The following is a 27,511-nucleotide window of genomic DNA, read 5'->3' on the forward strand; positions in this document are numbered from 1 at the left end:
TAAGAGTTCTCTTTTTCCACTTCTTTTCCCACTTAATGTTTAGCATCTCTTCTAAATAAATGTTGAATATATAAAGCTTGAAACTAATACATGTTAACTAAATTGAATTTAAATAAAAATTTATATATACATATATAAATTATATGTGTAAATTATATTTAAATTATAAATATATATATTATGTATAAATATATTTATATATATTATATAACATATATATATATATTACAGACCTGAGCTAGTACCAAACTGTCAGCTTGCTCAAAGTCCCCAGAGTCCAGCCTTGGTAGAGAACAGAAAGGACAGGATCCAACCTATTCTATTTTACATTTATAGAAAATGTTTGGTGTTTCATTCCATCAATATATAAGTAAAAGGCACACATACCAAGCATTTGCTATCCTTGTACATATATGTTGTTGACATAGTAATACAACACAAAAAAGACAAAATTTTTAAATTAAACACAAAAAAGATAAAAGCCCTTAAAATATACCTGTATATGTTAGTAATCACCTAGAATTTAAAGCCAGTAGTTTTTCAACAAAAAAAATAGTGGGGGTGGGGGGTGGTTAAAGGTAATAGTGATAATAGTGGTAATAATGGGAGAAATCAGCAGATACTATTTTATTCTTGATACCACTAAGGAAAATAAATTAATGTATTACTGCTATTAAAAAAAAAAGGTAGTGGGATGCCTAGTTGGCTCAGTTGGTTGAGTGTCTGCCTTCAGCTCAGGTCATGATCCCAAGGACCTGGGATCTCCCTGCTCAGCAGGGAGTCTGCTTTTCCCTCTCTCTCTGTCCCCACTCCTGCTCCTTCTGTCTGTTAAATAAATAAATAAAACCTTTTTAAAAAGTAGTATAACAGACAGAAAAAGATACGTAACTTCCATACTAGACTCATACACACACACACACACTCAAACACAATTTGTGCAATATAACGAGAGGAAGATAAAGCAGGAAACATTAAGAAAACATTTTAAAATAGCATTAAGTAAGATCATAGAAATAGAATGAAATGTCAGTAAATTAAACTGTGCCCATAAATGTCAAAGCCCAACAAAATTGTAAAAATACAAAAAGAAAACATCGGAGAATTTTTATATTTTATTGGAATGCAAAAGCTTTTCTAAGCATAACATGAAATGACTTCATGATATTTTAAAATTTCTTTGTAGCAAAGACAAAGGACGAATTATAAAAAGATATAACTGACTGTTAACATTCTCTATGTATGAGGAGCCCTTATAAATGATAATGAAATAAGCCAACAGAAAAATGGGAACATATAAATACTAACAACAGAAAAAGATATATAGGGCTAATAAAGATATGAAAAGATACCCAAGAAGAGAAATGCAAACTAAAATAATAATGGGCTTTTTGTCAATCAGAATGCCAAAAATTAAAAAGATTGATAATATACAATGTTATCAAAATAAGACACCTTCATATACAAATAGTGGAAAATAAATTATTACCACCTTGTTGAAAAGTAAAATTGATAGTTTTTATTAAATTTTAAATGTATATATCTCTTAACTTAAAAATCTATCCTAGGAAATCTGTCCTACAGGAGTACTTGCAAAAGTAGATGAGATTAAATGTAAAAGAGTATTCAGTGCTGATAAAGTCAACCAGTCAACCAACTAACTACAGACAATATAAACTGCAATGTGGTTAAGTCAGGAGAATATCTATAATGGGATTAACTGGATTTCCATATAATGACATGGAAGATCTCTGCACTCTGCTATTGAGTAAAAACATTTCAGAACATTATTTAAAGTTTCATCCTAAAGTCTAATGGGGATGGTGGGAAGCATATCCACTTGTAAAGGCCCAGAAATATAATGGGACAGACATAAAACAGTGTTATCAGAGTTACCCCTAGGAAATGAGTTTCAAAAGAGGGGAAATCAGTAGCAGGGTATCAGCAGGGGACCTGTATTTTTTGTTTCCCACAGCATTTTTGAATTTTTTAACAATTAAAATGTGATCTTCCCATAATCTTTTTAAAATACATTTTTCCAAAAGAAGAAAAAACTTAGATTGAGCCATAAAATAATGTTATTCAGAAGGCACACGCTTAAAACAAAATGAATCTGTAAAGAGTTGGACAAAACTTCTATTAGGCAAATTTAAAGAAAGTATGGTAATAATATCAATTACGAGAAAATTTAAGACAAAACTATGAAGCTATAGCAAAGGACATTTTGAACTAATAAAAGATATAACTCACAACTAAAATGTATTAGTCAACAAACTCTGCAACAAACATAGACTTAGCATTCTTAGTGCAAAAAATGTTATACAAGGGGAAATGAAAACAGAAAGCTACTAGAAGACTTAAATTCCTCTAAATTTTGAACACATTAAGAACAACAAATAAGAATGTGAAAGATCTGAATAAATAATTATCAAACAATGTATGTTGTAAGTGAAAATACAATCTTCAAATGCAGTTGGAATATTTATCCAAGAGTAAACATTAACTCATTAAATATGGGTATTTCATTCCTAGAAATGACTGAAGATATTAAACCAAGCACCAAATCTGAAGTGAACACCTGATGTCAAAGCATGCCCAATTTCCAAAGCAGAGTTATTTTCAAAGTCAGGAAATCCTTTAGCCATTTCTTTCTTACATTTTAGGAAAAGCATATTTTGTTGGTTATGATTTTCAAACCAGGCAATCAAACACTTTCTGGTATAGCAATTGGTTCAGAGAAAAAAATCTAACTTTGGTAACACATTTTTAAGTAATCAAGCATTCCAGTAAACTGTATCACCACTGTCATAAATTCTTCCCACCAGAGAATCGCTCAACCTACGAAAGACCATAAAAGTCTCTGAATGTCAATGCTGTACTATTAATCGAGCTGACAGACACTTCTAAACTGACTTCTGAAGAACAGAGTACCAGTTTACCTTCATTTTTTTTGTTTAATTTTTTTAAACAAAATACATGCCCATGGCTAAAAATTAAATAGTGCTAAAAGTATTTATGACAAAACAATTCCATGACCCATTTCTAGCTACTCTGCCAGTCTAGCAGTCCAGAAGCAACTACCATTTTTTCCTGATAATTCCCTCCCTGTTTTAAACTAGCATACTGGTTTTTTTTTTCTTTTTTCTTCCTTCCTTCCTTTTCTTTCTCTTTTCTTTCTTTTCTTTTTCCTTCTTTCTTTCACCAGGTAGTTACTAGTCTTTTTTCTTTAATTATAAAATATTAGTCTAAAATATTAGTTTCAGGTGTACAAAGTAGTGATTCAACAATTTTATATATTAAAAATCACCAAAATAAGTGTAGTTACCATGTCATCATGCAAAGTTATTACAACGTTGATTATATTCCCTATACTGTACTTTCCATCTCCATGACTTACTTTACACTATTTCTTGACTTACCTATTCCAGATATCAACAACTAATGCCCTTTATGATACGTAAGAATTCAGCTTTCTAACACGAATCCAAGTGCCCCTCATTTGTCTTCTCAAACTATATATTGCTTCATAATTATACCACTAATACTGGGATATTATCCCTATCAGTACATTACACATCATTATTCCCTGAGCAAGTTCGGAACAAGGTGGGAAAAAAAAAAAAAAAAAAAAAACAGGGGAGGCTGACAACTACAAATTAAAATATCATCTTTATTCTCAATAAGGCATTTAACATGACTAAAGCAAACAGCAAAATGGGCTTCCTAATACTGCATCTCCAAAATTAAACTTACCTGCCTAATCACAGGTTGCCTCCCCCCAAAAAGCAGAGCCTGCCCTGCTAATTTTACTGCATGGCTGAGAGAGCAGACCAGATTGTACCTGCAGGCAGGTAGATCTGAAAAGAGAAGACAGAAGGGGCTGAGGCATCTATGCCCAGTGCCTTCTCCCAAACTCATTAATTACATCAATGAGTGAAAGAGGATGTGAAAAAGGAACACATTGAGGCTGAGAGCATTTTTTTTTCTGGCTTTACTGATAAAATTGATGCATAATATTGTGTGACTTTAAGGTATACAACATAGTGATTAAATAAACTTGTATCCTGAGAAATGATTACTACAGTAGAGTTGGTTAATCACTCCACATGATTATCGTATCTTTTTTGTAGTGAGAACATTTAAGATACACTCTTAGTATTTTCAAGTTTATAATACACTGTTGTTAACTATGGTCAAAATGCTGAATATTAGATTCCCAGAATCTATTCATCTTTTAACTGGAAATTTATACCCTTTGACTAACATCTCCCCATTTCCACCAACTCCCCACCTCAAGGCCTAGGCAATCAACATTCTGTTTCTGTTGGTTCATCTTTTTAGATTCCACATAAGTAAGTTCACACAGTATTTGTCTTTCTCCAACCTACTTTTATCACTTAGCATAACACCCTCAAAATACATCCATGCTGTCACAAGTGGCAGGATTTCCTTCTTTTTCATGGCTGAATAATATTTCATTATATTTATATACCACATCTTCAACACCCATTCCTTAGCTGATAGCCCTTTAGGTTATCCTGGCTATTGTAAATAATGCTACAATAAACATAGGAGTACAAGCTCCTGTTTTCATTTCCCCTGGATCTACACCCACAAGAGATTGCTGGATCATACGGTAGATCTAATTTTTTGAAAAAATTCTATACTATTTTCGACAGTGGCTATATCAATTTATATTGGTATAAATATACCAGCAATGATGCACAAGAGTTCCATTTTCTCCATATGCTCATGAACACTTAATCTCCTGACATTTGATGAGAGCTATATAACAGGGATGAGGTGATAACTCATTGTGGTTTTGACTTGAATCTTCCTAAGGATTAGTGATGTTAAACACTTCTTCATGTAACTGTTTGCCATTTGTTGTCTTTATAAAAATGTCTATTCAGATACTTTGCATATTTTTATTTATTTTTTGTATATTTTTTATTGGAGTTCAATTTGCCAACATATAGTATAACACCCAGTGCTAATCCTATCAAGTGCCTCCCTCAGTGCCCATCACCGAGTCACCCCGTTCCCCCACCCACCTCCCTTTCCACTACCCCTTGTTCATTTCCCAGAGTTAGGAGTCTCTCATGTTCCGTCACCGTCTCTGATATTTCCCACTCATTTTCTCTCCTTTCCTCTTTAATCCTTTTCACTATTTCTTATATTCCCCGAATTAAACCATATGTTTGTCTTTCTCAGATTGACTTACTTTACTCAACATAATACCCTCCAGTTCTATCCACATCGAAGCAAATGGTGGGTATTCGATGTTTCCAAGGGCTTAGTAATATTCCATTGTATATATAGACCACATCTTCTTTATCCATTCATCTTTTGATGGAAACCGAGGCTCCTTCCACAGTTTGGCTATTGTGGATATTGCTGCTATAAACATTAGGGTGCAGGGGTCTAGGTCTTTCACTGCATCTGTATCTTTGGGGTAAATCCCCAGTAGTGCAATTTGCTGGGTCATAGGATAGCTCTATTTTTAACTTTTTTTTTTTAAGATTTTATTTATTTATTCATGAGAGACAGAGAGAGAGAGAGGCAGAGACTCAAGCAGAGGAAGAAGCAGGTCAATGCAGGGAGCCCGATGTGGGACTCGATCCCGGGTCTCCAGGATCAGGCCCTGGGCTGAAGGCAGCACTAAACCGCTGAGCCACCCAGGCTGCCCTATTTTTAACTCTTTAAGGAACCTCCACACAGTTTTCCAGAGTGGCTCTACATTCCCACCAACAGCCTTTGCACATTTTTTTTAAATTGGATTGCTTTTTTGCAATTGACTTATATAAATTCCTTACATATTTTGGATATTAACTCCTTATCAAATATATTTTATTTCTTTTTCTTGCTCCGATGTCTGGCTAGGACTTCCAGTACTATGTTGAATAAGAGTAGTAAGAGTTGGAATGCCTGGGTGGCTCAGTGGTTGAGCGTCTGCCTTCAGCCAGGGCGTGATCCCAGAGTTCTGGGATCGAGTTCCACATTGGGCTCCCTGCAAGGAGCCTGCTTCTCCCTCTGCCTATGTCTCTGCCTTCTCTCCATGTCTCTCATGAATAAATAAATAAAAATCTTAAAAAAAAAAAAAAAAGGTAGTAAGAGTGAACATCTTTGTCTTATTTCTGATCCTAGGTGAAAAACGGTCAATCTTTTACCAATGAGTACAATGTAAGCTATGGATTTATCTTACATGGCCTTTTTTATATAGAGGTATATTCTTTCTATACTCAATTTATTGAAAGGTTCTTATCAAGAAAGTATGTTGTATTTTGTCAAATGCCTTTTCTGCATATGAGAGGATCATGACTTTATCTTTCATTTCATTAATACAGTGTACTGCATTTATGTATTTGCTTACATTGAACCATCCTTGCATTCCAGGGATAAATACCACTCGATCAAGTGTATGATCTTTTTAATGTGTTGTTGAATTCACTTAGCTAGTATTTTGTTGACAATTTATGCATCTATATTCATCCAAGATACTGGACTGTAATTTTCCTTTTTTTGTAATGTCTTTATCTGGTGTCAGGGTAATGCTGACCTTATAAAATGAGTTCAAGAGTGTTCTCTTCAATCTTTTGAACAGTTTAAGAAGAACTGGCATTAATTCTTCTTTAAATGTTTGGTGGAACTTACTAGTTAAACCATCTAGTCCTGGGTATTTCTATGTTGGGAAACTGTTAACTGCTATTCAATCTCCTTTCTTGTTACTGGCCTATTCAGATTTTCTATTACATCATGATTTACTCCCAGTAGGTTGTATGTTTTTAGAAATTTATCTGTTTTCTCTAGGTTACCCAATTTGTATATAACTGTCCACATAGTCTCTTATGAACCTCTGTACTACTGTGGTATCAATTGTAATGTCTCTTCTCTCATTTTTTATTTTATTTATTTGAGGCTTCTTTTTTCTTAGCCCGACTAAAGATTTGTCAATTTTGTTTTTATTTTCAAGAAACCAGCTCTTATTTCTTTTATCTCTTCTATTGTTTTTCTGGCCTCTATTTCATTTTTCTGCCCTGATCTTTGTTATTTCCTTCCTTCTACTAACTCTGGGCTTAGCTTACTCATTTTCTATTTCCTTGAGGTGTCAAGTTATGTTGCTTGAGATCTTTCATTTCTCTTAATGTAGGTGTTTATTGCTATAAGCTTCCATCTTAGAACTGCTTTTGCTGCATCCCATACGTTTTAGGTTGTTGTCTTTCTATTTTGTTTGTTTCAAGATATTTTTTGATATCTACACTGGTTGTTCAGGAATGTGTTAATTATATGGTTTTATTCATACAGGAAATATAAAAAATAGTGAAAGGGATTATAGGGGAAAGAGAAAGTGAGTGGGAAACATCAGAGAGGGTGACAGCACATGAGAGACTCCTAACTCTGGGAAACGAACAAGGGGTAGTAGAAGGGGAGGTGGGTGGGGGGATGGGGTGACTGGGGGACACTTGATGGGATGAGCGCTGGATGTTATACTATATGTTGGCAAATCGAACTCCAATAAAAAAATTTAAAAAAGGAATGTGTTGTTTAATTTCTATATATTTGTGAATTTTTGAGCTTTTCTCTTGTTGATGATTCCTAGTTTCACACCAGTATGGTCAGAGAAGATACCTGGTATGATCTCAATCTTTCTCAATGGTACATAGGACTCATAGATCACATCCCTTTAATATCCTCCAAGAGAAATGTGCCATTCACCCAGCCTCTCATGCCCCCCTTTCAGTCATGCAGCTCACAAGTCAGTTTTCTGGGTGAGGTGAGAGTGAATGGGTCATACAGGGCTGGGAAAGCTGGATGTTCACTCACCACTCTCATTTCCCCTCATGGGAGAAACCATGGGCTGAAAAGATTTATCTGTCCCTAAGCTTTGCCACCTTGGGTGAGGAGTGATCCAGGTAAAGGCAAACTGTTCCTCTTACCCTCTCCAACGTGTCCAAACTCAAAAATTTTTCCTCTAACACTGTTCTCAAATTTCTCCATTAGAAACCTAGACTTCCACAAAAGTTCTATCATCTGTAGGTAATTGTCTATGACTCTTTTCCAGGGACTTACAGACCACAGCCCAGAAAGCCTAGAGCCAGAAACAGGCCACTACAGGGTTCTCAGCCAGCACCAAGGTCTTTATGCCTATTATCTAGGGCCAGAGAGGGCAAAGCTCCTCCCTGGCCCCATGACGTAAGATATTAGATCCCACAGCTCCCTCAGAGGCACTTTTGTCTACAAATGGATGCCAAACTCATATTGTTGAGGTAAGGGAGGGGGGAGGCACAAATGAGGAACTTCTTATTCAGCCATTTTGCTGAAGTCATTCAAAACCTCAAAGGGTTGACATTCCTCTACAAGGAAACAATGAAGTAGGTGATTCAGTATTTCTTGCTAAGAATTAAAACAAAACACTATTGATTTCAAAGCTAACTTCTAAAAGTATAATTTCTTTCTTATATAGCTTTCTTTTCCCTACAGCAAACACTTCCTTTCTTCTTACATAAGCAGCCACTGTCATATCAATACTCAAACCTCATCAAAAAAAAAAAGAAAAGAAAAGAAAAAAGAAAAGAAAAGAAAAAAAAGAAAAAAGACTATCATGTCATTTCTTCTTTCAAGTTCCCTCTTTCGCTTGAAACTTTGCATTAGGGACCCCTTGCTCCAAATGAACCGATTATTATCCTGGCCTGGTACACAGCTGTTATCTTAGAATTTCTCTTTAACATTCTTCTGTGTCCTAGATTACAATTCTTTCTTTTTGGTTACTTCCTCATTTGTTGGAACATTACATTAGACAATTTCTTAAGAAAAGATAAATAAAAGATTTATTTATCCCACTGGACTGATACTTTGCCAGAATTCTAGGTTGAGAATCTGTCAGAAACATAAAAGCATTGCTCCCCTGTCTTCCAAAATTCAGTTTTCAATTTCACTCCCTTAAAAACAACCTATTTTTTGTTTTGTTTGTAATAGGGCTTTTCTTTTGTTTTTACCTCTGGAAGCTATTGGGATTTTTCCTCACCAAGTACTCTGTAATTTCACAATTGTCCACTTTCTCTATTTTCTTTCTCTAAAGATTTCAATCAGTTGGATTTAAAAATCTTTAACTGATCCTCTCAGGCTTTTACCATTATCTTATTTTTCTGTCTGTCTTTTTCACTCAGCTTCCTCCAAGAATTGTCCAATTTTACGTAATAATCCATCTATAGTTCAGTTACACGTGTAAGAAGGAGAACAGGATAGCAGGGTTAGGATAGGGTGACAGGCATCTCACAGAAGATGGCCAAATATATGCCAGAAGTCCTATCATCTCACATCTAACCTGGAGGAGTAGGCAACAGCTTGCTGATGTTTTGCTGACCAGACAAGAGAAACAAAGAAACAGAACAATAAGCTGGCCTCTCAATGACTAGACTAAAAGTAATTCCATATTCAGTTTCATGCTTCACCCCACTCTCAGCTATAACCAGTATTTCCAAATCTGAGCTGCGAACCAATGTGTTTAGGGTTCTGCCAGGATAAGACAGTCTTCTTATTCATATCCTATCAGTTTGCACTGTAGGTTGTAGATTCCAGTACTTTCTACTATCTTCTGTCCTCTTTCAGTTAAAAAAAAAAAAAACTGTTGAAATCTTTATCTGCTATTCAAAAATCATATATTTCACACTTTAGGATTTATTCTCTATTTTTCCTTTCTATTTTGAGAGGTTTTGGCAGAAAAAGAAGATAAATGAGAATATTAAAACCAACCATGTTTTACAGATTTTTTTTTCCCCCAGTACATATTTTTACTCTGAGCTCCATTACTCTGTAATAACTGTGATAGTTATCACTTGTACAGGACAGAGTGTCAGATCTCTGGTCATATATTATTCTGAATGTTTGTGAGGGTGTTTTTGCTTAGTTTAAATTAAATTAACAGAATGAGTAAAGTAGATTGCTTTATTGACATGGATGGACTTCGTCCAATCAGTTGATGGCCAGAATAGAACAAAAAGCCTGACTTGTCCTGAGTAAGAATTACTCCTGCCTACCTGTCTTCAATCTAAGGTTAGTTTTATCTTCCTCGTTACTTGAACTAAAACACTGACCCTTCAAAGGTATTGAGACTGCTGGCTTCCAGACTAGAACTACCATCAACTCTCCTGGCTCTCAGGCCTTTCGACTCAGGCTGGAAATGCACCATCATCTCTTCTGGAGCTCCAGCTTGCAAACTGCAAATCTTAGGCCTTATCAACCCCCAAAATTGTGTGAGTCAGTTCCTTACAGTAAATGAATGAATGACTACACACACACTTCCTATTGGTTATGTTTCTCTGGAGAACCTTGACAAATGCAGATAATGATACTTAGACTCGTTCTACAAGTTTTTAAGGATGAGTTGTCTGAATTGGTCCCTGGGCGTCTGGAATTGGCTCTCTTACAGGACTACATTTGAAGATGTTAATGACTATATTTTCAACAGTAGAGTACTGAGAGTCCATGGTATGATCTTGCAGGAAGATATGCAAAATATCACCACTGGTTATTCCAAATCAACCTATAAGAATAAAAGGTCTGGCTAACTGTGCATATGATATATATGATACAAACATTTCTCTCAAACTAGCAAATCTGCGATTATGGTTACTTCTAACGTCATGAACAAAGTAAGAAATGAAAAGAATAAGCCCAGAAACTTAAACTCTCAGCTTAAATACAACAAAAATCACCTGAAAGCTTCTAAGTGTGCCCTGAAGGAGACCCTAATCTTTTGTAGTCACAAGGCTGAGACCTCTGAATATCAAACCCAGAATTTCATCCTTCAATTGGTGAGATTACAATACAAGTAGGACCTCCCAGCTTTGCAGTTTATCTACCATTAAAGTGAGGGTATTAGGGGGAAAGAATGTGATCCTGAAAGTTGGAATGGGGATGTGTGGGAAGACCCTGATATCTGTATAAGCAGAAAAGTTCTAGGTCAAAAGAACAAAAGTCTAACCTGAATCACTGAGTCCATAAATACTGATGAGTCTTCCTTGCCAGTAGAAGCAGCTTCTTTATCATCAACAGAAAAGGCCTTTCTACTCTCAAGAAAAGGTATTAGCAATGCATTGCCTGAGAAAACTATCATGGCCTTCTAGAGGAGGCTGTCATACAAGAGAATGCTGATTCTCTCAGGACTCATCCCTACCACCCTTCTTTGCTTTTATACCTATCACTCATGTCGTAGCCCTAAAAGTGTGACCTGTGAGGAGGTATACTATATACCAAAAGAACTACTTGAGTTTCTAATTTATCATGACAGAAATCCAGGGAACATGTGTCAGAATTGATATTAAGGGTGTGGGATAAAGGAAAATAAAGTTGGATCAGGCCAAATTTTCCATATGTGCTTACTAAGTAGAGATTCTGCATTTAATACTGCAGGTTATGAGTTCAGGAAGAGCTTTAAGAGTTTGTTCGTTAATTAGCTGAAACATGGAGCAAAAGTTAGCCTGTGCCGAACAAGTTAGAAATGCTCTACTGCTCTTCGTTAAAGACAGAAGAAACAACTCAAAGGCTTAGTAAGATTGGAGTGTTAAGGACAGGTTTGCTATCACACACGCATTCACTCATTCTCAAAGAGTCCACCAGACATACCTTTCACCATAACCATGAGAAATAAATTTGTGAGGGGAGACCCTGGAGGCCTAACTTGCTCTACTATCACTCTTTTCTGTAGGCCACTTTACATTAGGAATGACAACCACTGAATTGGAACACCTAAATGCCTTGGGAGTAACTGATTTCCAAATGGCAGAGGCCAAGTGCAAAGGCACTCAATTGCAAAGGCAAACTGGATATGGCTGCCATAATAAACAGCAAAGTCAAAGGAGCAATCGGGAAAGTCTAACTTAGGGGCGCCTAGGTGGTTAAGCAGCTGGCTTTGGTTCAGGTCAATCCCAGGGTCCTACATCAGGCTCTCTAATCAGTGGGAAGTCTGTCCCTCCCTTTCCCATTGCCCCTGCCCCTGCTTGTGTTTTCTCTCTCTCTCTCAAATAAATAAATAAAATCTTTAAAAAAGAAGAAAATCTGACTTGTACAGACCAACGGCACTGGTTAGTTGATCATGGTGCTCCTAGAAATAAAAAGAGAGGAAGCTTATCAGGACATTCTTGCTACATCTGTATAAGCAGAAAAGTTCTAGGTCAAATGAAAAAAAGGGTGGCATGGGCCCTCAATCAATTCCCAAACTTGAGCCATATTACAGACCCAGAAACTCTTAAATGAAGGAGAGGACAGGTCTCCTTCAGGTAGAACCCTGATACACTGCCACAAATTTATACTCTCATTCTCCCGTCCTTCCCTAACTGGACCTATGGCCTTTTACCATGATAACTAGGCACCGTGGAAAAGAAAAATCAGACCTTTCAGGAACTACTGAACATCAGCTCTGAACTGGCACTGAATCCAGGAGACCCAAAACATCACGGTGGCCTACCTGTCAGAATAGGGAGCTACAGAGGTCAGGTGATCAGTGGAGCTTCAGCTAAGTCCTCCTCACTCACAGAGGGCCCAGTAGGACCCCGAACTCATCCCTTACTTTCTTCCCCAGTTCCAGAATGCGTGACTGGAACAAACACAATTGGCTGCTAGCAGAATCCCCACACTGGCTCCCCGACCTGTGGAGTCAGGGCTACCATGGCAGGAAAGGCCAAGTGGAAGCCATGAGAACTGCCACTACCTAGGAAAATAGTAAACCAAAAGCAATAAATACCACAATCCAGGAAGCACTGCAGAGATCAATATCACCCTCAACGACTGATAGTCCAGTTTGTCTAAGCTAATTGGCCTGTGCAGAAGACAGACAGATCCTAGACAACAACAGTGGGTTATCCTAAGGGGATGTGTAATTGCTGCTGTAGCTACTGTGGTTCTATTGCTTGAACAAATCACCGTACCTCCTGGTACCTGGTATGCAGCCGCTGAACTGGCAGATACTGTTTTTTCCACCCTGGCCAATAAGGACCACCAGAAGCAGTTTGCTATCAGCTGGCAAGACCAGCAATATGCCTTCACTGTCCTCTCTCAGAGGTACAGCAACCCTCCAGCCCTACATCGAAATTTAGTCTGCAGGGATGCTGGTCAACTTTTCCTTCCACAAGATATACTCTGGCCCATTACATTGATGACATTATTCTAATTGAACCTAATGTGCAAGACATAGCCATACTGGGGACTAATTGGTAAGACAACTGCATGTCAGAGGTGGAAAGGAAAGCTGAGAAAAATTCAGGAGTCTTCTACCTCAGTCAAATTTTCAGGGGGCCCATGGAGTGGGACATATCTAGATTTCCCTTCAAAAGTAATGGATAAGTTGTTACATGAGGCCCCACTGGCAACCAAAACAGAAGACAACTAGTGCACCTTTGACTTTGGGAGCTACATATTCCTCAGGTGGGCATGTTACTCAAGTCCATTTACCAAGTAGACCAAAGCAAAAGAAGACTCTGCAAAGGGTCCAGGATGCCACACAAACTGCTCTGCCAATTGCACCCTTGCTCCGCAGATCCAGTGACGATTGAAATGTCAGTGGCAAATAGAGTTTCTCTGGCAGTTCCCTGAGAGGTGAACAGCACTACACTACTCCTAAGGATTTTGGAGCAAAACCCTGCCATCCTCTGCAGATAACTACTCTCTTGTTTTAGATACGGCTCATGCCAGCTACTAGACTGATCATTTAACCATAAGCCATGTTACCATGGGACCTGAACTGTTCATCATGAACTGGGTGTTACCTGACCCATCAAGCCTTAAAGTCTAGCAGGCACAGCAACTTTCCATCATCAAATGAAAGTGGCAGATACATGATACAGCCTGAGGAGGTCCTAAAGGTACATCACATGAAGAGATGGCCTAAATGCCCGTGGTCTCTATTCCTGCTTAACTGCCCTCTCTCTCCCAGTCATTGGACTAGAACTACACCATCAGCACTTCTGAGTGTCCAGCTTGCCTACTGAAGATATTGTACCTTAGGACTTACTAACCTCCAAACATGTAGGCCAATTCTACATAAGAAGTCTTACACACACACACACACACCCTATTTGTTCTGCTTCTCAGGAGAACCCTAACTAATATATTGATGAGTATTTCTCACTTATGCCTAGACCAAAATCAAACAAATACCTAAATTAATTGAAATGTGCAAATGTTTAGGAAAAGCTTTAAAACCTTTACTGCACTGAGCAGGATGCACACAATGCAACAGCAAAAGCATACATGGCATGAGGAAGAAATGAGTAATATCCTCCTTCTATTAATTTGAGTCCATTCTAGTGGCTCTCTTCGTGAACTCAATGCTTGTATCCTCTCAAACTTCCTACGTTGAATGATGGTATTTGGAGATGAAGATTTGTCTAAGGCCATACTACCCTGAACGTGCCCAATCTCGTCTGGAGATGAAGATTTTGGGAGGTAATTAAGGTTAGATGTCATGAGGATGGAACCCTGGTCTGATGGGATTAGTGTCTTTATAAGAGACACCAGAGAGTTTGTGCTTTCTTTTGCTTCCTCTACACGCAAACAGAAAAGGGGTCATATGAGCATATAGCAAGATGATAGCTATCTATGAGCCAAGAAAAGAGGCCTAAGAAGGAAATCTACCTTGCTGGCACCCTGATCTTGGACTTCCCACTCTCCAGAATGGAAATAAATTTCTGTTGTTTAAGCCAACTGAGAAATAGTATTTTTTGTGGCAGCCTGAGCACACTGAAACGTCTCCACTAATGACTAGCCTTAGGTATTGAAACTGAAGAAAACAGAGACTATATAATAAGATTGGACTGTAGTGATGTCTAACTTTTTTTTTTCTGTATTTTGTTGACTTATTTTCTTTGCCTTTTTTAAAGACTTTATTTATTTATTCATGAGAGACACAGAGAGCGAGGCTAAGACATAAGCAGAGGGAGGAGGCTCCCTTTGGGGAGCCTGATAGGGTTCTCGATCCCAGGATCCTGGGATCATGACCTGAGCCAAAGACAGATGTTCAATCACTGAGCCACCCAAGTGCCCCTCTCCATTTTTTTTTTTCCGCCCATTCTATTCAGTCTGATTTCCCATCTCTCTCTCTCTCTCTCTCTCTCTCTCTCTCTCTCTCTCTCTTTCTTCTGGTAAACTTACCTAACTCTTCATTTCCCCTCACAGTCATGGGTTAAAAGGAGGGTTAAGCATGTGGCAGAGCCTGTATTCCTGTATTCTAGACCCTACCAATCATACTGTATTATACCTCTGGACATTATAACCGGCCTCTTAAGTTGTCTCTTATATTCCTTTCCCAAGATGTCTTGATTTATAGCTGGAGGTAAAAACAATCCTACCTACCTCAAGGGTACTGGGGAAAGATGAGGGTTTTTTCCTATTACATTGTAAATGTCTGTGTGCAGGAGAAGGAAATAAAACCAATGAGAGAAGTGATATCAGCAAAATGACCTCATAAAAGGTCATTCAACCACATCCCCGACCACACACATAATAATCTGAAATCCATCCATGCACCAAAGTGCCTTTGCAGGAGATCTGGGACCAGATAGGAGACTATGAAACTCCTGTGTAGTCCAAGACTGAGAAGAGCCATTTTGAAAAGTTAGGTTTGTATCAGAAGGCTCACTTAACAACTGTGCACCTGGCCATAAACCCAGAAGGAGCTCCACAGTCCAAGGCCTTGGCTACAGACCCATCTGGCTTTAGGTCTTTCACCAGCACCATACACCAAAGGACCCAAGAGGAGTCACACCCATATATGCATAAAGTAGTAGGTACACAGACCCTGTCCCAGCTGAGGACCGTGAAGTGGCCCATGAACTTGCTTTAGCCCCTCCTGGCCACAGTCTGGGAGCCCCTGGAGGTAAACCTGCCAAACTTGGATTATAGAGTCTAAAAGGGCTCTATACTCAACTCTAGGACCCCCTGCCAACCACACTCCCTGAACAGGCCTGCTGACACAGGAACCAGGCAAGAGAAACTCCCATCCATACCCCCTGAGATCCTGAAAGAGCCCTATAAGCAGCTCTAGCTTCTTCTTCACAAGTTAACAGTCCACCAGTAGTCCAAAGGGTCCAGGTCCCAGTGGGAGACACTCTTGTCTACCACCCCACCATTTCTAAAAGAACCCTTTACTTGGCTATAATCCCTAACAACCACAGTCTGTGAATACATTTGCTGGCACAGGGACCCAAAATAAGACACTCCCAAATGAGCCTCCCAGAATACCTCAGAGGGCCTTATAATTGGCTCCAGCCCCATCACAGCCACAGTGTACCACCAGATCCACCAACCAAGGGACCCACCTGCATCCCCAAAGATTCTGAAAGCAATCTATACTCGGTTTCAGTACCTCCAAGCCTTGTTCCACAAGCTGTCCTGCCACTACAGGGACCCAAAGGCAGATACCGTGTCTGCTCATCAGGAGATCCTGAACTGGCCCTATATTCTGCTCCAGTCCCTCCCACTAGTCAGGGAGCAGTCCTGGCCACCCAGGGACCCATCCAGGGAACAGACAGCAATCTTCTCAGGTCCCTCCCTGATGGGAGCCATACCAGTCCATGCACCTGGTAATAGGCCTGGTGTCTAAAGACCCAACTGTGGACCCTTGTCTCAGGACCACCCTACTTACTGAACAACATACTGAGACAGTTCAGTCCACTCAGGGACCAGTCAGCCTCTATGCCCATCAAAGCCCTTGATAACAAGACCAACAACCCTACTATGGCGTTGTAACCAGTGTCAACCCAGCCAGACTAAGATTCCAAAGGTAATCCCATCAGTACAGAAATAGACAGGAAGGTCTTACCTCATGAAACCAATCTGTAAAGACTGAGAGAGGCGTTTGTTCCTTCAAATACTAAATGGAAGAATCAGGCAAATATGAAATCACCAAAAAAAACTAATATAGCACTAATAAGTGACCCCAAGAAATGAAAATCCATAGATTACTTGACAAAGAATACAAAATAATCATCATAAAGAAACTGAATGAAATGAAAGAGAACACAGACTACTAAACAAGATCAGGAAAACCAATGAACCCAACAGAAATCCTGGAGCTGGAGAATACAATGACAGAAATGAAAAATTTAACAGAGAGCTCTAAGAACAGATTTACTCATCCAGAAGAAAGAATCAGCAAACTCAATGACAGATTGTTTGAAATTAGCCAGTTAGATGGGGCACCTGGGTAGCACAGTCGGTTAAGCATCTACCTTTGGCTCAGATCATGATCCCATCCATGGTCCTGGGACTGAGCCCCACATTGGACTCCCTGCTCAGCAGGAAGTCTGCTTCTCCCTCTCCCTCTGCACCTCCCCTTACTCATGCAGTCTCTCCCTCTCTCTCAAATAAATATATAAAATCCTAAAAAGAAAAAGAAATTTGCCAGTTAGAGAAACTAAAAAGAAAAAAGGATGAAAAAGAGTGAAGAAAGCCTATGTGAATTAAAGGACACCATCAAGGGAACAAACATTTATATTATAGGAGTCCCAGAAGAAAGTGGTAGAAAGTTTATTTAAGGAAATAATAGTTGAAATCTCCTCAAATCTTGGGAGAATATGGCATTCAGGTACAGGAAGCTCAAAGAACTCCATTAAAGAACAACCCAAAAATTACTTGAGATACATTATAACCAAATGTTAAGAGACAAAAATAAGGAGAAAACTTCTAAAGAAGGAAAAGAAAGTAGCAAGATTCATCATATACAAAGGAACCCCCATATGGCTACCAATAGATGTCTCTAAAGAAACTTTGCAAGCCAGAACAAAGTAGAATTATAGAGCCAATGTGCTGAACAACAACAAAAAATTGCCAACCAAGAACACTATATCTGGCAAAACTGTACTTCAGAAATGAAGGAGGGTTAAAGACATTCCCTGACAAACAAAGGCTTACAAGAAATGTTAAAAAGAATTCTTCAAGTTGAAATGAAAAGATACTAACAATATGAAAACATAAAACCATAAAATTCATACCTTAATACTGTAATGGTGCAGTGTAAATCACTGTATCTCTAGCATAAAAATTTTTTAAAAATAAAAATAACTAACAGCTTATTAATGGATGCACAATATAAAAAGATGCAAAGTATGACACCAATAGTTTAAAATGAGAGAAGTAAAAGTATAGAGTTTCTGTATGCAATTTCAATTTAATGTAAGTTATTATCAGTTTAAAATAGACCATTATCACTACAAAATGTTTATATAAGCTTCATGATAACCACAAAAGAAGAAACATAGTAGACATGTAAAAGATAAAGAGAAAAAATCCCATATCAAAAGACACAAAGTGGCTGAATAGGCTTAAAAGAAAAAAAAGAAACAAGATCCAATAATATGTCTAAAAGAGGCTTACTTTAGTGATAAGGAAACAGGTTGAAAGTGAAGGAATAGAAAAAATATCCCATGTAAATGGGTATACTTATATCACATATATAATAGACTTTTAATTAAAATTGGTTGCAAGAGACAAAGAAGGTTATGAAATGGCGATAAAGGAATCAATTCATCAAGAAGATATAATAATTTTAAGTATTTACACACCCTACATTGGAGCACCTAAATATCTAAAGCAAAAAATAACTGAAGGGAAAAATAGACAGCAATACAGTAATAATAGCGGACTTCCATACTCCACTTTCAACACTGGATAGATCGTCCAAACAGAAATTTAATAAGGAAACAGCAGACAGACCTAAATAATTTTATAGACAAAAATGGATCTAACAAACATAAATGGAACAGCCCATGCAACAGCAGCAGAAAACATTCTCGAGCATACACAGAACACTCTACAGAACACAACTTATGTTGGGCCACAAAGCAAGACTTAAAAAATCTAAGGAGCCTGAAATCACATCTAGTATCTTTTCCAACTACAACAGTATGAAACCAGAAATTACTTAACAGGAGGAAAAATGGAAAATTCACAAAAATATAAAAAAGTAAACACATTCGTGAACAACAAGTCCTGCCACTTCTGACAACATGCATGGACTTAGAGGGCATTATTTCAGTGAAGTAAGTTGACAAAGAAAGACAAATACCATATGATCTCATTTATATGTGTAATATTAAAAAAAAAAAAAAGTTACACTCAGAAAACAGGCAGTAAAAGTAGAAAGGTGGTTTCCAGAGGTTGGAGAATGGGAGAAATGAGGAGATGTTGGTCCAATGGTGCAAACTTCCAGTTATAAGATGAATAAGTTCTGGGTATCTAATATTCAGCATGGTGATTATAGTTAACAATATTATATACTTGAAATCTGCCGAGAGTAAATCTTAAATATTCTTAATAATAGATATGTCAACTAACCTTACTATGGTAATCATTTTGCAATATATACATGCATCAAATCATCACACCATACACTTTATACCATTTTGTAGACAGCCCTATTTATTTATTTATTTATTTATTATTTATTTATTTATTCATGAGAGAGACAGAGAGAGAGAGAGGCAGAGACACAGGCAGAGGGAGAAGCAGGCTCCATGCAGGGAGCCCAACTTGGGACTCAATCTGGAAACTCCAGGATCACGCTGTGAGCCAAAGACAGAGCCCAACCACTGAGACACCCAGGCGTCCCAAATTTATACCACATTATATGTCAATTATATCTTAATAAAACCAGCACAGGGGAGGGGCAAGAAGCCAACAGGAAGGAGCAAAGATGAAAAATACAGGAAAGAATCACAGGAACATTATTTGAGATTCTGGGTTCCAAAGCTCTTTATGTGATTCTTTGGTTTAAATCAATTAATTTCCTATTGTGTTTTAATTCAATCTCATCAGAGTTTTTATCTGACTTGAGCACTGACTTATAATCCAGGGTAAAATTTCATAAAATCAAAAACCATCAAAATTATACAGTTCTAAAACACAAAAGTAAATTTGCTAGGACACAGAATCCAGGAATATATCTAAAGAAAAATTTAATGTTACCTGTGTGTGCTCCAGATAATTTTAATGTAAAGATAATTTAATGTTAGGGAATTCATTGATATAGCCCACCACATAGCAGTAGGTCAAAGGTAAATAATGATTATTTTAATAGTATCTAATATTTTTAGTGTCAAAGAAACTACCCATAAATGTAAAATCTATTATTTTTTTAAAATTCTTATAAAATAGGATTAAGAGGATACTCCACTAAATGAAAAATAATATCTACCCCAAGCCATTAACAAAAATCATACATAACCTTGAATGTCTAGATGCATTCCCGGTCATGTCAGGGTCAAGACAATGATGTATGCTAATTATTTGAAATTATTATAGAAGTGCTATCATTGTAACTACACAAGAAAACAAATCCAAATTGTAAATATCAGAAAGGAAATCAACATTTTATCTACAGATCATGACTGTTTACCTAGAAAATTCTAATATAATTAACAATAAAAATAGGTGGCACAAGGGGTATGGCGGGTAACAAAATAATCATATACAAATGAATGTTTTTCTGAATGTCAATAATACCCAGTCAAAAACACAAACAAAATAGCTTTTCCTTCCAATAAAATCAATTAGAAATTGTAACATAACAAATTAGAACACGTGATAGGAAAAAAGGGGCCTATTTATAATAATAAAAATATACCCAGCAATAAAACAAAAAACCCCAGAAAAACCTTTAGGTCTAAATCTTTAAAAGACCCCCCCAAAAACAGAGACACGTACCATGCCCTCCTATTAGAAGACTCAATAATGTAATGATGTCACTTTTCCCCACTGCAAGTTTATAAATTTAATGCCATCCCAACAAAAATTCCAAAGTGCTTTTTAGTTTTTTAGTTTTTAATTTTTTTGTACTTCAACAAAAATTTCTCAAGTTCATCTGGAATGATAAGTAAATAAAAATATCCAAGCAAAGTAGGAAAAAGAATGGGCACTTATATGATCAGATATTAAAAATACATTATAAAACCAATAAAAACTAAAATAAGACAGTACTAACACATGAATAATTAGAAATATCAGTGGGCATGGAGAGAAAAAAACAGAAATGAAGCCCTAGAATATATAAAAATTTAATAAGTAATTTAAATAAGATTTCAAATTAAAAGAGGGATTATAAATGAAATTAAGGCAAATGATAAACCATTCTGAAAAAAATGACATTAGAACTCCGCACACAGTAATGATTAAAGGGGGGTAAAAAAAGAATACCAACCTCATACTATATACACTCAACACTCCCCTGAATTAAACAGGTGTTAAATAAAATACAAAGTCTACTAGAAAATACCAGAGAATAATATGATATTACACTGAGAAAGATCTTATAAAATATGTAAGTAAAGTTAGAAACTATAAAGTAAAGGAATAATAGATTTAAATACATAAAAATGCAAATATAGCAAAAAAGTTACTAAAAACAAGAGGCAAGAAATAAGCCAAGCAAAATATCATATACATATACAGAACATTTATATGACATTAATGTTCTTTAAAATCAGTAAGACACAGACCAATTTTCAAGTGGACAAAGAACATCAACAAGGCAAATCACAAAAGGAGTAAGAATATAGAGACAAAAAAAATTAACACCACTAACAATCAAGAAAGAGTAAAATAAAAAGGAAACCACCAATGAAGTTTTAAAATGATAGATACCTAACCTTGACTATGTTATGGAAAATTCAAGCATTTCCTACTGAAAACTGAATGGAAGGTAAACTATTAAAAACTTTTCTAAAGAGAAATCTGGCAAAACTATCTAAAATCTTAAAAGTATGCACACCCGGGGCACCTCAGTGGCTTAATCAGTTGAACATCTGACTCTTGATTTCAGCTACGGTCATAACCTCAGGGTCGTGGCACTGAGTCCCTGTCAGGCTCCATGCTCAGTGTGGAGTCTGCTTGAAATTCTCTCTACCTCTCCCTCTGTTTCCACCCCCTCCCCCCACCCACCCTCATCCCTACCCACTCATGGTCTGTCTCTAAAATAAATAAATCTTAAGAAGGGGGGGGGGGGGGCACGTATATCCCATCATAGTAGTTTAACATCAGAAAACAGTCATAATATTCGGAAATATTTATATAAATAAAAATTGCCTAGCACTGTTTATACTAACTCCAGCAACCAAGTTTTTTAGTGGCAAAGACAGGCACAAAAACACAAAGATCTTTTTGTAAGAAAGGAAGGACAGAATTGGCACCAAAAATTCTGTAGGCACTGAGGTAACTTGCAAGTCCACCTGACTTTTTCACGAGTCATGTCACCAGTCAGTTATGATCTCTCCCTCCTCATCCTCTACTCTCCTCTAAGTTGATTTCTTCCACTTGTTCCACATTCCTGCTCCCCAATATCTCTTGTATATGACTGAGGTTTACCCTGACACCTTCTGGTCCTGCTCACTCTTCATGGCATCGCTAAAGAATTCTTACAGTTTCTGCACTACTCTGAATTGTCTTTCTTAATTATATATTCTAACCCCAAAGGGAATTTGGCCTAGCTCTTCTCATATAGAAACTACTAATGGTAAGTCAGAGGCTAATTCTTGACTCATGTCTGATCCAAAGAGTGGTGATTAGGATAGCAGAGAGCGTGGACAGACACGCATGATGCCATTTCTAGTACAGAGACATGCAAGCGCGTGCACACACACACACACACATACACACAGTCCCAGCAATCACCTAAGAGCCCCCATAATAGCAGACTAGCTAATAAATTATAGCACATTGATCAGGAAAAGAAACACACACAGTATATCACAACATAGACCAAATGTCAACCATATATGTGACTGCCAATAAAATCTAAACAGTAGAAAAACAGCCATTCTTAATTTTATCCATAGTGGCTTTGTATTTTCCAAAATCTATAATAAATACTAGGTTTCTTTTATAAATCAGAAAAGAATAACTACTTAGTATAAGGGTTTTTTTTAACTTTTAAACTTTACTTCATAAAGAGAAAACATTTTGGTTACCTTTCCATTGTCACATCTTGTGCCTTCATTCACCATCCCAGGATCTGGAACATCTGATCCTAGCTGGAAATCCACACCCCAACATTTGGTGCCTTTACTGGGAGTCTGAATAATAGCAGGCACGATTCCAAATACAGGCATGTCTTGTACATTCTCACACTGAAGCTTGCCACACAATGCATTCCTATAAAGACACAGTCATAATGCAAACACAAAATGCACCCAGTGTATATTAAAAGAAAAAAGTATATATTTGGACACATAAAGTTTATTGATATTTAGTTGAAGGAAATCTAAACAGAGAAAATGTATGAGAGTGAAGACATCAAAGCAGTTCTCTTAAAATATGGCAGAGGTAAGTGGATGCTGAGATACAGATTAGTAGGGAACCAGGTGGTGCTCATTCTCCTTCTTCCATCTGTATAGGGATCAAAAAAGCCTAATGAAAAAGTTGTTTATAATTTTATAAATGCTTTCACACAGAAAATAATACGACTATACCACAATTCAATTGTGACTTTTTACAGAGTTACGGTAAGGAGCAAATTAGATTCTGTACTGTAAAATAACCAAGAAAGGACTCTACCCTTCTTGGCTTGGGCTAACTCTTAGTTACTTCCCTTAAGAGTCAATTCATTAATTCACTAAAATTCTTATCACCAACACTGTGTTAGCTAAATACCTTTGCTATATCCTTTCATAACACACTAAATACCACTCACATCAACTCTTATGGTACTGTACTGAAATTTTCTACTTGACTATCTTGTGATCCAAGTACCTACCCTCCCATTCAATCTCCTTTTATGATATCAAGTCATTATAGGATATTATTTTCCTCTAATTCACCTATTCCTCTAACTTATCACCCTCTAAAGATTTCCATTCTAGATATCATAAAACTATTTTACTTCTTGAGTTAAAATCTATCTCTTTTTAACTTTTCCTCACTGGTCCCAGAACTTCCACATGAGATCACACGGCAATTATCATGTAGTTCCTAAATAGAGCTAAATGTCAACAGAGCAATACCCTATAATCATTTCTCATGAAACAAGGAAGCTTCCCTTTAAATATGTTCCAGGTTGTCTCACTGCCTCTTGAAGCACACTACTCAGAGTAGGGTATGAAATTTTGCTTATAATTTGACAAAGAACAAATGTAGTTCACACTTCCTCCATTTTAGATATTGTACTACTATTAAGCCTAAGATTACAGTAGCTTTTTTGTTAACTACATTACATTATTGATGCCTTTGAACTGATCACTAGCTAAAATCCCTATTTACTCTTTGCATATACTGTTAACTCTCCTCTTCGACCTCCATCCTACACTAACAAGAGTTAGTAATTTTGTCTCAACTTTACATTTATTCTTATGTCACCATTTGTAAATAATGTGCTTACACTTTGAGCTTCAGTTCCTTCATCTGAAAAACAAGAGATAACCAATAATATCTACCTCACATTGTTGGTTAAAATTAGAAATGAAAACCTCTAAAACAAAACATAGCATATAGCAGACTTAAGTTAAATCTATTGGAGCCTACCAAAATCCGTGTTGCTATGATATAGATAGGGTTTCATGGGTAGTCTTAGTGACATATTAGAGTAAAAGGAAAATACTCAATGTTTAAAAAGCTGTTGCATATCAGTAGGAAAAAAATAACCACTTCCACAGAAAAAATTAGCAAAGACACAAAAAAAGCAATTCACAAAATAAAGAATGCAAACAGTCAACAAAGCTAAGAGATGTTCATTGTTAAAAAGAAAATCCCATTGCAAGCCTCAATATAACAATTGCTTCAGGAAAAGATAATCAATACATGCTAAAACCGCGAGATGAAACATTTGTGGGAAAATAGCTGTTTATATGGTACAAAATCATCACTCTTCCACATATTACCTGATAAATGTAATGGGAAAAACATAACTCTACAGTAGCAAGTTATCTGGTTATCACCACTTAGTATCACTAATAAAATAAACAACCCAGAATTATGTGCCTCCTTGACATAATGTGCCAGTTATGATGTGTTCTTCCTGAAAATATTTAATGCGAATCTAGTTAAAACTTTAGACTTAACTTCTGATTTATAAAAAAAAAAATCAGGGGATAGAGACACATGTTGAGCAATACTAAGAAACTACCAAATAAACGCAGAACATGGGCCATTCTAAAAGACCACTGGCCCAGTTTATTTCCTTAGGTCACTATCATTGAAAAGAAAGAAATAATAGAAGACTATATTAGATTAAAAGTGACTTAAATAGCATGACAACTACATTCAATGCATGATCATTGACAGAATCCCAATGTGGAACAAAAGCAGCTATGAAACACAATTTGAGGACAACTGGAGAAACTTTAATATTGACCAGGTATTATATGATATTAGGAAATTATTAATTTTGGTAGGTCTGAAACTGCTAGTGTGAACGACCAGATGTGTTGGAAATGAATACCAAAGAATTTAGCAGTGAAGTATTGTAATGCCTATAATTTACTTTGAAATAGTTTGGCAAAGTCTAGACAAATATGACAAAATATTAACAATGTTCTAATCTAGGCTACATGGGTTTCATCACAGTATTCCTTCTACTCCTCTGTATAATTGAAATCTGTCATTTAAAAAGTTTAGCAAGGGCAACCCTGGTGGCTCAGTGGTTTCTCTCTCTGCCTGTGTCTCTACCTCTCTCTCTCTCTCTCATGAATAAATAAATAAAATCTTAAAAAAATAAATAAATAAAATAAAGTTTAGAAAAGATGACAACATCTATATACCGAGATACAAGATAGCTTTTTCACACAACAATACGATCTGCACAACAGCGTCTGCAGTACATACAACAGAGAGCTGGAAGGGGATTAGGCAATAAGACTATCCATTTGCATAAAGACTCTGGAAAGAAACACAAAAACTAAGAGAACACACACCTGTTCAGCAGGGACCAGGGAAAGAGGATAGGAGTAGAAGCCACATTTTCTCTACGTCCCCTTATACATCTCTTAAACAACAACAATAAACTTAAATATTTACAAATTTATTTAAAATAAAAATGCAGTATCTATTTGATATAACAAATAGGAAAAGTCCAGATAGCCCCAGAACAACACAGGTTCAAACTGCACGGGTCTACTTAACACATGGATTTTTTACAGTACAGTACTATAAATGTATTTTCTCTTCTCTTCCCTTTTTTTTTATTGGAGTTCGATTTGCCAACATATATTATGACACCCAGTGCTCATCCCGTCAAGTGCCTGCCTCACTGCCTGTCACCCAGTCACCCCATTCACCCACCCACCTCCCCTTCTACTACACCTTGTTCTTTCCCAGAGTTAGGAGTCTCTCATGTTTTGGCACCGTCTCTGATTTTTCCTACTCATTTTCTCTCCTTTCACTATAATTCCTTTCACTATTTTTTATATTCCCCGTAGGAGTAAAACCACATAATGATTGTCCTTATCTGATTGAGTTACTTCACTCAGCATAATACCCTCTGTTTCCATACATGATGAAGTAAATAGTGGGTATTCATCCTTTTGGATGGCTAAGTAATATTCCATTGTGTATATAGACCACATCATCTTTATCCATTCATCTGTCGAAGGACACCATGCCTTCTTCCACAGTTTGCCTATTGTGGACATTGCTGCTATAAACATTGGGGGCAAATGTCTCGGCTTGTCACTGCATCTGTATCTCTGGGGTAAATACTCAGTAGTGCAATTGCTGGGTTGTAAGGTAGCTCTATTTTTAACTCTTTTTGGGAACCTCCATACAGTTTTCCAGAGTGGCTGTACCAGTTCACATTCCCACCAACAGTGCAAGAGGGTTCCCCTTTCTCCACATCCTCTCCAACATTTGTTGTTTCTTCTCTTGTTAATTTTCACCATCCTCACTGGTGTGAGGTGGTATCTCATTGTGCTTTTGATTTTGATTTCCCTGATGGCAAGTGATGCGGAACATTTTCTCGTGTGCTTGTTGGCCATGTCTATGTCTTCCTTGGTGAAATTTCTGTTCATGTCTTTTACCCATTTCAGGATTGGATTGTTTCTTGGGTGTTGAGTTTAATAAGTTCTTTACAGATCTTGGATACTAGCTCTTTAACTGATATGTCATTTGCAAATATCTTCTCCCATTCTGTAGGCTGTCTTTTAGTTTTGTTGACCATTTCTTTTGCTGTGTGAAAGCTTTTTATCTTGATTAAGTCCCAATAGTTCATTTTTGCTTTTGTTTCCCTTGTCTTCATGGATTCATCTTGCAAGAAGTTGCTGTGGCCAAGTTCAAAAGGGTGTTCCTGTGTTCTCTAGGATTTTGATGGATTCCTGTCTCATATTTAGATCTTTCAACCATTTTGAGTCTATCTTTGTATATGGTGTAAGAGAATGGTCCAGTTTCATTCTTCTGCACATGGCTGTCCAATTTTCCCAGCACCATCTATTGAAGAGACTGTCCTTTTCCCAGTGGATAGTCTTTCCTGCTTTGTCAAATATTAGTTGACCATAGAGTTGAGGGCCCATTTCTGGGTTCCCTATTCTGTTCCATTGATCTA

At 37.0% G+C, this 27,511-nt stretch overlaps 1 protein-coding gene across 1 annotated transcript in view; it reads right to left on the minus strand.

Annotated features, from left to right (window-relative positions):
- Positions 1-27,511, minus strand: part of ADAM9 (ADAM metallopeptidase domain 9) — a 127,721-nt gene that overhangs the window by 18,334 nt on the left and 81,876 nt on the right. Inside the window, exon 16 of the mRNA XM_025993635.2 lies at positions 22,953-23,136. Within this exon, the coding sequence (XP_025849420.2) occupies positions 22,953-23,136 (184 nt within the window). The remainder of the gene's footprint in view (positions 1-22,952; positions 23,137-27,511) is intronic.

This window comes from Vulpes vulpes, chromosome 7 (assembly GCF_048418805.1).
Source record: "Vulpes vulpes isolate BD-2025 chromosome 7, VulVul3, whole genome shotgun sequence".
NCBI lineage: Eukaryota > Metazoa > Chordata > Mammalia > Carnivora > Canidae > Vulpes > Vulpes vulpes.